At 42.8% G+C, this 14580-nt stretch overlaps 1 protein-coding gene across 2 annotated transcripts in view; it reads left to right on the forward strand.

The window, feature by feature from the left end:
• Positions 1–855: 855 nt before the first annotated feature.
• Positions 856–14580, forward strand: part of CLU (clusterin) — a 30317-nt gene continuing 16592 nt past the window's right edge. The window contains exons 1-2 of one of the 2 annotated variants that reach the window (XM_070932182.1): positions 856–942; positions 12139–12253. In XM_070932182.1, the coding sequence (XP_070788283.1) occupies positions 12166–12253 (88 nt within the window). In that variant the 5' untranslated portion in view covers positions 856–942; positions 12139–12165. Of the gene's footprint in view, positions 943–974; positions 1046–12138; positions 12254–14580 lie in introns of those variants that run through there. The other variant, XM_070932183.1, reaches the window with a different exon arrangement.

A 14580-nucleotide genomic window follows, 5' to 3' on the forward strand; every position in this document is an offset into this window, starting at 1 on the left:
ATAAAATATACAAAAGTAAGAAGGCTATTGCTTAACGCATTGTAAGCCGCCCTGAGTCTCCGGAGAAGGGCGGCATATAAATCAAATCCCCCAAAAAACAAACCCCCGAGTTGGAAGGGGCCTTATAGCAGTGTTGAAATTGGTTCTGTGGGTGCGGCTTGGTGGAGGGTTAATGTGACTGGGTGGGCATGGCCAATTTTTTTTTTTTTACTTTTAAAACCATTTTTTTCTACAACCTCTTCCACGAAGAGGTTGTAAAAAATGCTTTTAAAAACCTCTGACGATCCCAGCTGAGTTGCCTGATCAGCAGAGGCTTTTTTTTTAAAAAAAGGGTTTTTTTGTTTTAAATGCCTGATGATCCAAGCTGAGTTGCCTGATCAGCAGAGGCTTTTTAAAAAAACTCAAGCTTGGATCCTCAGAGGCATTTAAAACACAAAAAAGGGTTTTTTTCAGTCCAATCTTTTCTTGAAAGTCTCCAGTGACGAAGCTCCCACAACTTCCTGCCCAGTAAGTAGCAGGCAGCTTTACCAACGGGGGGCGGGGGGGGGGAGGAGGGGAAGTAGCAGGGACCGAGTCGCCGGTCCGGGGGCTAAATTCTTCGCAGCAAGAGACCCAGCGTTTGCGCCTCTTCTGCAGGTCGGACCGCTTCCTTCCCCGCTCTGCCTTTCTTCCTGCCCTGCAATCGGCGGAAAACGCGGCGCTTTTTTTTTTTTTTTTTTTTTTTGTCCGCAGCGGTGGAGCGCGGGCGCCGCTTGGCGGCGACTGTGCGAGATGCGCTTTTGCGGCGGGTTTCCCAGTCCGGTCTTGGGGAGGGGACGCTGGAGCGGGATGGTGTCTGCCGGTGATGAGCTCAGGACCGGTGGGAGGGGCCGGTGGCCTATATAAGACCTCGGCGGCCACCGCGCCATAGCCTGTCCGGGGCGAAACTGCGGCAGAGTCAAGGTGGGGGATGCTGGACGGAATCTGAACGCCGGGGTCGTGCGTGGGTGGCTGGGTGGGAGCTTGCCCAGGCTGAGTAGGTACCACCGCACGGGCTGCAGGACCGGTAGGACTTTTTTTTGTCCCATCGCTTAAGGAAACTGCCCTGGTTGAAATCTCTCCATGCCAAGAGGGGCGAGCGGATCCAGGTTTGGGAAAGGAAATCCTCCTTCCGTTAGATTATCGGGAGCTTTTAAAGGCGAGCTACTCCCGGGGCGTAAAAGTGCAGGGTCCAAACGGCCGGGCGGGGTGGGAAGCAAGAGTGACGCAGCTGTCCGACTCTTCGGCTTCAGGCTGGAACAGTCTCGAAGGTGGGGACCGGAGATTACTTCGCCTGGATGGAAGGATGACTTGCGGCGCTGCGGGTTTCTCTTCCCCTCCTTTTGGAGGATGGAGAAAAGCTTTCGCCCTCTACATTGGCTGGGTGCAAATGTCACTTGGGAACGGTAGGGCAGACATGGGCAGGCTGGGTGCAAATGTAACTTGGGATGCGGGCAGACATGGGCATCTCTTGGCCGCGTTGGGGAGAGCTAGGGGAGGAAGGATGTACATAGTGGAGAGGATCGGGTACCCCTGGCTCGAACTCTGGGCTCCAGGAGGGGAAAAATGACTGGGAGAAGTAGCCGGTTCGTACTTGCATGTGCCTGAAAATGGGTGGAGGGCAGGTTGTGTGAGGTGCACCGGTTGGGGTAGGTATGATGCTCCAGGCTTGGGTAAAATTTAGCACAGGTGGGCCTGGCTCCTAGTAGTGTGCACCTGCTTTGCACACAATTAATGCCCAGCACTAAAAAAAGATGAACAAGAACTGAACTTGCCAACAAATCTGGTAACTGCATACTGAATGTTTTGCCAAGGCTTTCATCCCCGGTTTTTTTTTAAAAAAAACTTCCATCTTGAGGTCCTGAGATTTCCTGGGAATGTCCCATTTGAGAGCTTAGTGAGTCTCACCCAACTGAGTTTTGTGGTGATCAGCCCAGGTTAGCTTGGTGATGCCACTTAGCTGTAGGACAGGGTGGAAATTTATGCTTGGCAGCAGTGACTGCAGCTCTTCCTTCCTATTGATATTTTATTCAGTTCACGTGTGTGTGTGTGTGGGGGGGGGGGGAGTGTTTCTTGGCTAAGACAAGAGTGGCTCTTGTCTTAGCCTTAATTAGTATGGGGCACACTTTTTGTTTTCTTTATTTCAAATATTTTTTCTCGCCGCTCAACTCAACCAATGGGACTCTAGGCAGCATACAGCAAGATCAGGGGGTGAGAAATATTGCCTAATAGTGAAAGCCCAACTCTGTGTCAGGTCTTAGTACCTTCTGGTTCATGTTGATTTACACAATGGGTGTGTCCCATTGCACAAGGCTCAAAGTATGGTATTAAGGAAGAGCAACCAAGCAAAGACTCCAGCTTTTAGAATCGCAGCCTAGATGAGGAAAGGGGTGTTGTGTCCAGGGTGTGCATTTTAAAACTGAGGCGTTGTATTCCTGGAGATTGCAAACAATTTAGCTTCAAGAAGACCCGAAGGTGCTTTTTCAAGAGGACTCCAGTTGCCTCTTGAAAAAGCACCTTTGGGACAACTATGACCTGCATTGCTGAGAATCTCCATAGACATTCAAGAAGGAGAGTTCTAATGCCATGCCCCACTCACTGTTAATGTAAGCCTTAACAGCGGCTTCTGCTACTGTATTGATTTATTGCCACTTGTGAGTGTGGTGCTTATCAGAGTTCAAAATGACATGCTTCTTCCTCTAGCTTGAAGTCTAACATTGGATGCTGGGGAAATGGAGCCATGATAAAATGTGCATGGTCATGTTCAGTTCCAGCCAAGGTTAAGGAGTGAATCATGGTCCATTTGCTTTTTGCTCTGCTGTAGTTCGTGAACTATTGTCATTTTCTTTTTCCCCTGTTCCATCTTGGCCAGTTTTTCTACTGAAGCAGCATCTAGGTCAATAGAACTGAGAGCTTTATTTCTTCCCACCCCACCCTCTCCCTCTTTTTACTTATAGCAGTGCATGCCAGATTTGTTTTTTCTAAATAAATATTAGACCTGAAAAAGAATGGGGATTAACACTAACCAGAAACCATTTTCTAGGATCTTAAAGGATCAAACTTTTTCTGCCACTTGGGGACTGGAAAGCATAGAGTTTTGAAAACCTGGCAGATCCCCAACGTCATCTGATTTGCTGGATTTGGCAGGCACATAAGCTTTGCAGGCTCTTTCCCCCCCTCCCCCCTTTCTGCCCCAGTTATTCATAGGCAGCTTTTGAAGTTTATCCCTCAGATGCTGGAAAAAGGCTTCCAGGTTTTTAGCTACTGGGGCAAGTTGTTCCTTAAGTGTAAATGATGGGACTGGAACTGCCCGTTCTCTAATAATTACCTTTGTTTTTGTTCTGAAATAGGATGAAATCAGATAAGTGTGCTGGAATATTAAAAAAAAATAGGGAGCATATAATGTTAAACATTATCTCAGGAACATGGCAGAATGTGAGATGATTGCTGTATTTACTGACTTATACAAATATACACCTGGAAAGAGGTGCTTCTAGGTGGCTGCCTTTGAACCCGAGACAAATGGTCTCACCTTTGAGTTGTAGTTATTTTACGCTTGCTGAAACTCACATTCATTGTTATCTTTCTATTCGTGAGACTCGTCTTTGTCATCTTTTCTATCATAAGTGTTCAGTATACTGGCTTGTTATAAGCATGTTATGTGTAAAAAAAAATCTGCTTGCATGTTTGCTTGTTGCCCTCAGCTTTATTGGGCATTGACAGATTTCTGTGATGCCTGTTTATCATTCAGCTCTAAGGTTTGGCACCCAATTATGTTTTTACTAAAGAGAAAACAGCCTGTAGGAACACTTCGGTGTCATTGTACTTTTCTTGCCACCTCAGCTGGCACCGCAGCAGAAGTTACATAGGAACAGAGATTTGAAATGTAGAGAAAGTAGATCTTGAGTCAGGAATCAGCTCTGAAAAATATAAAGAATGCCTCCAAGTATATGTAGAAAGCATTTTGCTTCATCCTGAAATAACTGTAGCTTAGCTTGACATCTCAGCTTATCTAAGAGGGCTTTCAGATTAAAGCGTAGTTTTTCAAGGTTGAACTGTTTTGTTTTTTTTAATTATAGAGGTCCACATATGTCTTGGTGTAAAAAACAGAGATCCAGAACTAAAATCTGGTTTGGATCTCTCCAGTCAAAATCCTGGTGAGTGGAGAAATATCGGGGTCAGCAATCCAGATACATGGACATCCATGGGGAGATAACATCAATGACACTCTTGTATAAATTTGTGTCCTGATGCAAAATATGTAATTTTCATCATGTGGGTGAATGCGGCTGGATTATTTGTTTTGAACTTTATTCACATAATACTGTCACATAAACCGTGGTTTACTGTTCACAATGGCTGCATTCATATGCCAAGTCAAGCAATCCACATTGACACATTGTATGATCTGGCCAAGATGGATGTTGCAGAATACAGTTCCTATGAAGGAGGAGGATGTGAGCATTTCTGAAGGCAGGAATTATTGATGCTTTTCACACCCATGGGCCCATTTCAGCCTCTCCTGTCTGGCACCTGATCTCCAGAGAAACTTATCTTGTGCCAGCATTTCCCTGAATGTTTGCTTTCTTGTCTAGGCAGAAGTGAAATGTCCAGCTTTATTAGTTTCTACAATCTTCTTTCTGTGCCTTTAATTTCTGTTTAGTCAGAAGTGATGAGGAAAGAAAAGGCAGTGAAAATAATGGCCACCAAAATCTCTGTGGTCAGAAAGGACTAAAAACATCTAAACTTCCCTGTTAGGCATCCCATTTTTGATGTGCGGTGGTTCTGGCTTTACTCATACTATTTATCTTTCTATGTTGTTGTTCTGCTGATAAAGATTCCCATGGTCAAGGCCAGCTGTAGGGAAGGGAGTCAAACAATGATATTGCCCAGGATCTAGCAAGTCTGGCCTGCATCCTTTGCAGGACCTGAAAGAAAAAAATTCTCTTTTGCATAAAAGGTGATATTTAAATAAGGTAACAGCCAGTTTTCCTCCTCTTTTTCTTGTTTGCAAAGTACCTCAGTAGATATACCCACCCCATGTGTACACATTTCTTTAAATTATTCTCTTTTTCTTATCCACTCCTGCCTGGAGCATCCTTGAGCCCAGGAAAATAGCAATTATTTTAAGGAGTTGTCGTACAGACACTCTGAAGCACACTTTACCTTGAAATCTAAGTGCTGCAACAGCAGCCCTCTTAACACATCCTGTTAATTTCCAGTAATTCCCTGTTGTTTTTTTAAAAAAACCTATCTGCAGTCAACCCCCAAATCTCTCTAAATGCCATTCAGATTCTTTGTGCAAATGAGTAATAGAGTCATGGGAAAAGGCTCACTTAATGCAAAATTCTTTGGAATGACCCCCATCTCTTGGGCCTTTTCTCAAATGTTGGTGGATGTATTGTGTGGTGAGAAACTTGTCTGCAAAGCTAACCAACTAGGTCAGTTCCTTGGTTCATGTCAACCAGCATTGTCTCTGTTGACCGTTCACAGCGCTCTAGAATGTCAGGCAGAGAAATCTTAACTGATCCTTTTAGATTAAATTCGGTGATTGGATTTGGGACCTTCTGTATGCACAACAGATGCCTTGACCCTGCTACTTGAGAGCCTTTAACCACAGATCTCCGTCTCCTTCTGCAGATAAAGCCCGTGTGCTGTTTTTCACTGAGTGGTGGCTGTTCCCCTTGGCAGCGCGATCAGGGTCCTGTTTGCTGCTGCTCGTTTCCCACGCCACTAAGCTCTGCGTAGCCAAGGACTTGGTCAGATCCTTTCTCCTTTATACAACAGGAATTAATTTATTGAAAGGATTAAAGCACACTCTTTCTCCCTTAAGTAGCAGCCTCAAGTACTGTAGGAAATTTGTCTAGGAAAATTAATTCATACTCCTTACAGGGTTCTTCCTTCGAGACCTCTATTGGAATGGACTCCATAGCTTTTATGAAGTCCCTGTTCACAAACAACCCATTGAACTCTCTTAAAAATAGCTATTTTTTAAAAAAGTTCTTGTAACCTATCACTTTAAGGGCAGTTTAAGGGCAGTCGAAAGGTCAAACTCTCCCTCTCCCATTCTCTGTCATTGGGGTAGGGTAGGGTAAAGATTTATATTTTCTTTTTTCTTTTTTGAAAAAAGTTTTTTATTTTTATTTCTTATATACATATTGTAAATATACATTCTCTTATCCATAATTGATCATATATATACATATTTTTTTTCTAATGAAAGCACAAAAATAAGACATTTTAATTACATTTGGGGTTGCTCTTCTACCCTCTTTTCCCAACAAACCTTTTTCTTCTTCTTTCTTTCCCCTCCCTCCCTCCTCTCCTCTTCTACTTGCTTTCTTCTCCTCTCCTCTCCTCCCCTACTTCCCCTTCCTCTCCCCTACTCCTTCCCTCTTTTCCCCCTTTCTCACCTTCTCTCCTGCTCTTGTCCCCTATCCTTTCTTCCTCTCCTTCCCCTTTCTTCCATTCCTCTCTCTCCCTCTCCTCCTCTTTCCTTTCTTTCTCCTCTGTTGTGCAATATTTCCCTTATTTGGTATCCAAGCACCTCCAATTTTCTAATAATATATACTTTCTTTTCAATTTCTTTCCCATTTTACCCAATCTATCATTTCATCATTGTACATTTATATTTATAATCTTCTTCCCCCCCCCCCACACACTCCTGTTCCATTTGCTATGGTGTCATCTGAGTTTCTATTTTCTAACGTACAACTTTGTCAGTACATTATCAACTCAGAACTAAGTCTTCGAAGTTTTGTGTGGCTTACTGTCAGGAGACTGTTACAGACTGAGGGAGAAAGCAGGGATGTAGATGCAAAAATAAAAACAGATGTTAAGAATAATGGTATTCATAAATTGTTTTTAAAAGGGGCTTTTATTTGAACTGCCGAAGAGGCATCACCTGCTTTGTGGAGATGTGGTTGTGGTTTGTTAGGGTGCTACTAGTTTGAACATGCTTGGATGTTGTCTAAAATCCAAGCCTGCAGCTACTATTTGTGTGACAAACCTAGTTTAATGATCAAATGTAACCCCAGTAAAGATCAAAACAAAGAATACAGGTAGTTCTTGACTAAACCATTCATTTAGTGACCGTTTGAAGTTACAAAGGCAATGAAAACATGACTGTTTTTCACACTTCCAACCCTTGCTTCATTCCTGTGGTCACATGACCAAAACCTGGATGTTTGCAATTGGCATGTATTTATGTCAGTTGCAGAATCTCACAGGGTGGATTTGATTTAAATCGAGTTGATTTAAATCACAATTTAAATCATGATTTAAATCACTAGTATAAAGGCTTGATTTAAATCAACTTGATTTAAATCATAATTTTTAAAGAACTGTCATCTCTGCTACTCCTTTGACCCACTGTTGACTCACCGATAGTCCCAGTGTTGCAGAATATACAGCCTCTTGCTACATAACTAAGCTCCATTTCATGCTGAATAAACTAAATTATTTATGTATCTTAAATAGAAAACTATCTTATGATAGATTTTTATCCCAAAAGTTTTTTATTAAAATAAATTCGATAAAAATCAAAAAAATCCGATTTAAATAAAAAAAATCCAATTTAAATAAAAAAAATCTGATTTTTTTTTATTTTTTAAAAAAAATCATTGATTTTTATCCACCCTGGTATCTCATTAGGTGATCACCTTCTGCTGACAAGCAAAGTCAGTGGGGAAGCTATATTAACTTAATAACCATGCTACTAACTTAACAGCTGAAGAGATTCACATAATAACTGTAGCAAGAAAGGTTGTAAAATGGAACAAAACCAACCTAACAACTGTCTTGCTTAGCAACAGGAATTTTGAGCTGAATTGTGGTCATAATTCAAGGACTACCTGTACTTCACACTCATTGAAAAAAGGACCATTGCATTCTATATATTGGTTCTGATACCCAGAAATTCATGGAAAGCCTTTACCACTACTAATATTTAATTTTATATAACAGCAGAGTATGCTATGTCTCCCAAAACAAGGCAATCTCCTCCCTCCCTTCAACCCATGCAAACTATCACTAATATTGGGTGAGTGGTTACCAGATGTGTCCAATTAACATTATTGGGCTTGGTTTTTTGTTTTGTTTTTTAAAAAAAGAGATCTGAGGAAAAGAAACCACTTTGTTATTTCTGTTCTGCTGAGATTTGTCTGCTTGCCTTGCTTGGAGACAGCATCATAAAAATGGTGGGTGCTTTACTGAGGCCTCCGCTTCCTTCACTCCTCCATGAAAAATTGAGGCCACAGAGTTCTCTTTAGTGACCTCCCACCACCAAAACCCACCCTTTGCACTTCTCCCTGAGAACCATCTGTCCTCTAGCTAGCCTTGAATACATGTGAGATGGCTCTTATGCAACTCTTCTTTAGTTGGGCACAATAGAGGAGTTATCTGGAAAGCAGATATATTTGGGACAATTTGCTCCTCTTGTCTGGAGAATCTAGCTGGCTATTAAAGCTGGGAAGGCTGGCCAGGTTTCCTATCCTTTGTTATGCCATGTGTCCATCTGGGACAACAGGCATTGGGATGAGTCAAAAGTGTGCATTGTTCGGTGTCTTTGTGAATCTTGGCAAGTTGGTAGTTGGTTGGCTTTTTGCAGGCTCTCTCATTGGTCTTGGGCAATACCATACGGTAGTCTGCTTAGCAAATGTGGTTTTTGTTTTTCTGCCTTGGTGCTCTCTGATCTTGGCTGTTTGCTTGCAAATGTTTTGCCTGATGGGTAACAAATGTCTGCAAGCAAACAACCAAGGTCAGAGAGTTCCAAGAATTCCATGGTTCAGCCTTGAGCTATAGATAATTTCTTCTACTCGTACTCAAGAATTTTGGGTTTTTTTTCTCAGTGGCATCTTTGAGCTGCCTCTTGTGGGGGGGGGCAGAAAGTGCTCCTCTGAGTGCAGTTGTTTTCTCTTACATATTTTCCCATCACTTTGCAGCATCTCTGTTTGCCTGAAATCTGAAAACTTTCTTTGGGAGGAATTCTCTTGTTATGTATTCCTTGAGATTTAATGGTAGTGTGGAAAATCCAAGAAGATGCAGACCATTAGAGATGACACGGTGAAAGACAGAACATTCACCCATACATCTTTTACTCTGCTCTAGCTGACCAAGGCAAGACCATCCCATTTTATCCATGGAGATTGCACTACTTGAGCAATTGAATGAGAACATAGGAAAAACATGGTTATATGTTTTGGCAACAAAGGTGCATAGTTTAATTCAGTGTTTTTCAAACTTCGTAACTTTAAGACGTGTAGACTTCAACTCCCAAAATTCCCCAGGCACCATGTTGGCTGGGGAATTCTGACAGTTGAAACCCAAGATTGCCAAGTTTGAAAAACAGTGTTCTAATTTGTGCTGCTTTTTTGCTTCGTGTAAAATGCTGTTTACCCTCATTGAAATATAATCTTTTTTTGGGGGGGTGGAATTTGCTTCTTGACTATTGGAGCACTGCTTTTTTAATAACCTAATCTGTTTCTTTTTTATGTTAATTGAAATCAGAGGTAAGGAGGTAATTAGAGGTGGATTTGAGGTTCAGTTGTTCAAAGAGAAATCTTGAACTTTCAGTACTATTGAATCTCTTGTCCTTTTAATAAATGGGGTGAGGTGGGGAGTAGAGAAGAGAGAGAAAAAAAGAAAGAAAATAAATATTTTGGGAAATAATCTCCCCCCCCACCTCCTATATACATTAAAAGTTGAATGGCTGTGTCATATACCCCTTTTGACCAAGGTAGAGATGTACTGCAATGGCCGAATGCACATCACTTCAAAGTTTGGTTAAATTTAACTTTGTTTTTTTCCCCTACATGGCATAACATATTGGGTCAACTCAAACCATGTGGTTAGGTAATGATGATTCAGTGTATAGAGTAAGCCCAGATAGTGCATTAATTTAATACCTTGACTAAGCAGGCTGTAAAGTCAGTCATGGGATAGGAAACCACATTGGATTATAGAGTCCAGGTGGTTGCATAGAAGAGCTCAAATGAATTCCGTCCTGTGCTTCCCCAAACACTTCTCAGCAGCATCTTCGTGCCATATCATGGAATTACAAATACTGTATAATTTTATCAAGTTTCAGGACATATTTAAACTAAGAAATGGTGATTATAATCATTCTTGGTAATGCAGGCAATGCTCATGGGATAGAGATGCATTGCTTTGCTTTCCTTTCTTCCAAAGTGAACTACTTCTGGATTTCTTGCTAAGGCACATCGCCCTGGCTCCGACTGTTTGTAACAGGCAGTCTAAGAGCACCAGTTTTCCACTGTGAGGTGTCTTTTTCAAGAACAGAAGAATCACAGTGTTTGGACTTCCTGGAGCAGAAGACAGACTCTGTGCTAGTACCCAGCATGATGGACCTCCAAGAAAGAGGTGGTGAAAGAGATGGAATGTGACACTTTCCATGAATGCCTTGATCCAGGCTGAGCCAGTTGTGTGGTTCTTGGGAGAAATTTGCAGTCAGAGAGCAAAGACTGTTAGAAGGGAGCATGGTGTTTGGATCCTGTGCACAGGCTGGCCAAGCAGTAAAGGCTACCCACTGACAGGCTCACGGAGAAAGTTTGGCCTCCCTCAAATTTATTTGTGAATCTCCCAGGGGATTACAATCCACAGTCTAAGAAACTTTAGTTTACGGGATCAGGTCTATGCTGACATTGACCTGTTGCTCTGAAGATATTCTGGTCCAAAAATAGTCACTGTATTGCCAGCTGGTTTGCCTGAGCTGCCAGTCAGTCCATTTTAGGGACTGCCTTGTCAGATGGAAGCCTGGGGAACAGAAATACATTAAATTGGCTTTGATGCTGGAAACTAAAGAATTACAGAAGCAATTGGGTATGGAGTAAGCCTTTCTGTTTTGGCCTTCATTCTTGCCCATGAAGTAGTAAAGAACAGCATTGTATCTGTCAGTACACCATGCATTTACTGATTTCTGCTCCATTATTTGCTAAAAATTCAAAGCAAAAAATAAAACTCTTGATAAAAAAACCCTGCTAATCCTGCTCAATACATTGGGTGTCATTCCCAGAAAGCAAGTTGAATTACAAAATGACATTGAAACAGGCTTTCTGGCAGTTTCAAACTGGAACCAGAAGATTCTATTTAATTTAAAACATTTCTCCAAAAGGGGTATGGACTCTGTGATCCAAAATATATTGCTGAGTTCTTGGTAGCTTTGTTCTGCCCCAGCTTCGGATTCCCAAAGAATGTGACACACACCAAACTTCCCAAACACTGTTTAATTCCAAACAAACCCCTTTCAAGAATGCAGGCTTCCCGTGCAAAGGGTCCTTATCAAAGTTATTAAGAACAAAGTCCGACAGAGGTTGCCAACCAGCCCAGAAAACCAGATATGAGAAGTCACTCGCTCTCCAAGATGCTCTGTAGTAATGAGATGTTGTTTCTAGCAAGAAAGCAGTAGCTGTGTGCGACTTAAATAGACTAAGGGAGTGGCCAATTATCCTCAAGCCCCACTCTCGAGGAGACCTCCTCCTCCTGAGTAGCCACTCCTGCCTTTTGGCAGCCCTGCGTGCTCGAGCATTGAGGAGAGGCTCCTCCACTTCGCTTTCTCCACTGGAAGGAGCCTCTGGAGGTTCTAAAAGCCCTGGCTGAGTCTTTGCCTCTGGCACCACATCCTCTTCAGCCTCCTTGCTGTCCGACGCGAGCGCTGGCTGTGCAGGCTGCTGGCGCGACACCACACCAGCCTCCTCTTCATCGGGATCAGCTGCGATCCGCGCAGGCTGCTGGTGGGCCACAACAAGCTTCATCCAGTGTGGCTAATAGTCGGGGATGAAACATTGGGAAGATCTAAGGTCCTGCATGCTGTTCTAGCCAATCATTGGAATGAGAAGTTGCCAGCACTTGTCTGATGGTGATTAACAAGAAGCTGTGTTGGCAAGGAGCTCCAAAGTCTCTGCATTGCAAATAAAACATCCTATATGTATTATATACACTATGTAGCTTTTAATTTTAATTTCTCCAGAGGAAATACAGGCTTTTCCATTTCAAATTTCTACTATTTAAAGAAAAATCAATGAGATATATTGTCTGGTCTCAGTTATTTAGTAGACTAATATAACTCCCCCATTTTATTTTCCTTTCTTTTTCTTTTTGCAGGAATCTGGATTTCCTTCTACTGAGAAAATGATTCCCACTCTGTTGCTTTCATTGTTGGGAATCTTGGTTTCTTCGCAAGGGGGCCATTGTCTTGTTCCTCCTAATGAGCTTCAGAGTGAGTATATGTCTGTTAATTAGAAATGATGGCTTTTTTCCCCTGGTTGGCAAAGAATTTGTGGATTTGAACTGCAGCCGGTTATGAGCTTTTTTGAGAAACCCCGGGTGGGCTGGGAGAGAATTAGTGGATGTGCTGGACCAGGTTCTTGTCCACTATGCATGAATTCTGCAACTGCAAAAGATGCCAAAATGTCATTTTGTGAACCACAGGAGGTCCACGCTGGCAAAAAGAGAAAAATTGCTGGCAGTGTTTATAAAGACATTATTTCAGAACCAGCCATTTGGGTCATGAAGTCACTTCCCAGAAGCGTGACTCATAGCAGTTTGTAGCTAGTTTGGGCAAAATTAAAGCTGCCTTGTCATTTGTTTTGACCGTGTTGCCAAATTATGCAAGAGGCTTGCAGTCAAGTCTATTTCCCCAAAGGGAGGCAAGGGAATGTTTACAATGCCTTATGGAAAGGTCCAAGGACTGTTTAGGAGAAGCAGATGGAAGAAGCGGAGGTGGCTTTGACTTAATGAACTTGAATGGTTTATTATTATTTTTTTTAAGTAATATGCATTACCATGAATTATAAGAAAAAAAAAATGTCGGATATGGCTGCAGCCAAGCTAGTAGCAATTTTATGTCTGTATCTAAGGCCACAGGCTCAAAAATTGGGAACTATCTATAGTGGCTACATTCGAATAATACTAATTATTAAATTTATATGCTGCCAACTTCTTGGGACTCTGAAGGGAGATGTGTGTAATGGGGAGGAGACATAAACTTAACTTGAGTGGAAAGGCATATTTTCTCTCTAACTTACTCCAGTAAACGTTCTGATATTCTCTTCTAGGGGCACTTCGTATCAGCACTCTCCCCCTACGCCCCTGCCCAGTCCCTTAAAACAATTTGAAGATGATCTGCTGTGGGATTCAGTTTGGCCAACTTTGCAATGCTAGAACAGGAACAACAGTCATAATCCTGTCCTAAATTGTGTACAGGGGTGGGCTGCTGGGGGTTTGCAGAGGTTTGGGAGAACCTCTAACTAAGAGTCTGTGCAGTTCGGAGAACCCCCAAATCCCACTCCTGGCTGGCCTTGCCCACCCCGCCCTGCCCTTCCCAGGAGTCCCTATGTGGTAGGTAAGTGCAGGGCATGCGTGGAGGCTCGGGGAGGGCGAAAAACGGGCCTACCGGAAGTAGGATGTTTTCGCCCTCCCGGAGGCTTGAGGAAAACCTCCAGAGCCTGGGGAGGGTAAAAACTCCCCCCCCCCGCCGTGGTTCAGGAAGCCGATTAGGCCACACCCACCATGGCCACGCCCATCCAGCAACCGGGCAGAGAACCCCTTGCTAAAAATTTTTAAGCCCACCCCTGGTTGTGTATCTCGGAGGAACACACATTTTCTCATTTCTGCTCCATACAAAAAATGGGGGAGAGGAAAGACATGGCTTGCATGCTTCTGGCTCATGTCCACTTCCTTATTGCAGACCATGCCAATGTCTGTTGTAGGCAAACAAAGTTAAAAATCCCAGCACTTTGAATGGGAGGTGCTAAATGAAATATAAAGCTATCTTTCAAACCAGGCACTGGGTGGGTTTGATGAATTTTGGACAAAATACTATTTTTTGAGATCTTTAAACATACAGGTAGTCCTCGACTTACACGGTTCGTTTGGTGACCGTTCAAAGTTACAACGGCACTGAAAAAAGTGAATTATGACAATTTCTCACACGACCTTTGCAGCATCCCCGTGGTCACGTGATCAACATTCAGACGGTTGGCAACTGACTTGTATTTATGACGGTTGCAGTATCCCAGGGTCATGTGATCACCTTTTGCAAGCTTTTAATGAACAAAATCAATGGGGAAGCCAGATTCACTTAAGAACTGTGTTACTAACAACTGCAATGATTCACTTAACAACTGCAGCAAGAAAAAGGTTATAAAATGGGGCAAAATTCACTTAACAAATGTCTCACTTAGCAACAGAAATGTTGGGCTCAGTTGTGACTGTAAGTCGAGGACTATCTATAATTGTGGCCTAGCGGAGAATAATTGTGCTCAGCCTTTAAATACTGCTATCTTGAGGGAAGAAGAAAACTAGAACTTTTTTAAAAAATATCATGGATTTCTCATGGCTGTTGCTGGGATGATGGAAGTTGTTGTCTGACCAAAGCTGGTATTCAGCAGGTTCTGGAGAACCGGTAATGGAAATTTTGAGTAGTTCAGAGAACCGGTAAAAACCACCTCTGGCTGGCCCTGCCCCCATCTATTCTCTGCCTCCCAAGTCCCAGCTGATTGGGAGGCAGAGAATAGATGGGGGCAGGGCCAGCCAGAGGTGGGA

This window comes from Pituophis catenifer, unplaced genomic scaffold (genome assembly GCF_029215685.1).
Source record: "Pituophis catenifer annectens isolate HBS135680 unplaced genomic scaffold, rPitCat1.0.hap2 SCAF_1, whole genome shotgun sequence".
Lineage (NCBI taxonomy): Eukaryota > Metazoa > Chordata > Lepidosauria > Squamata > Colubridae > Pituophis > Pituophis catenifer.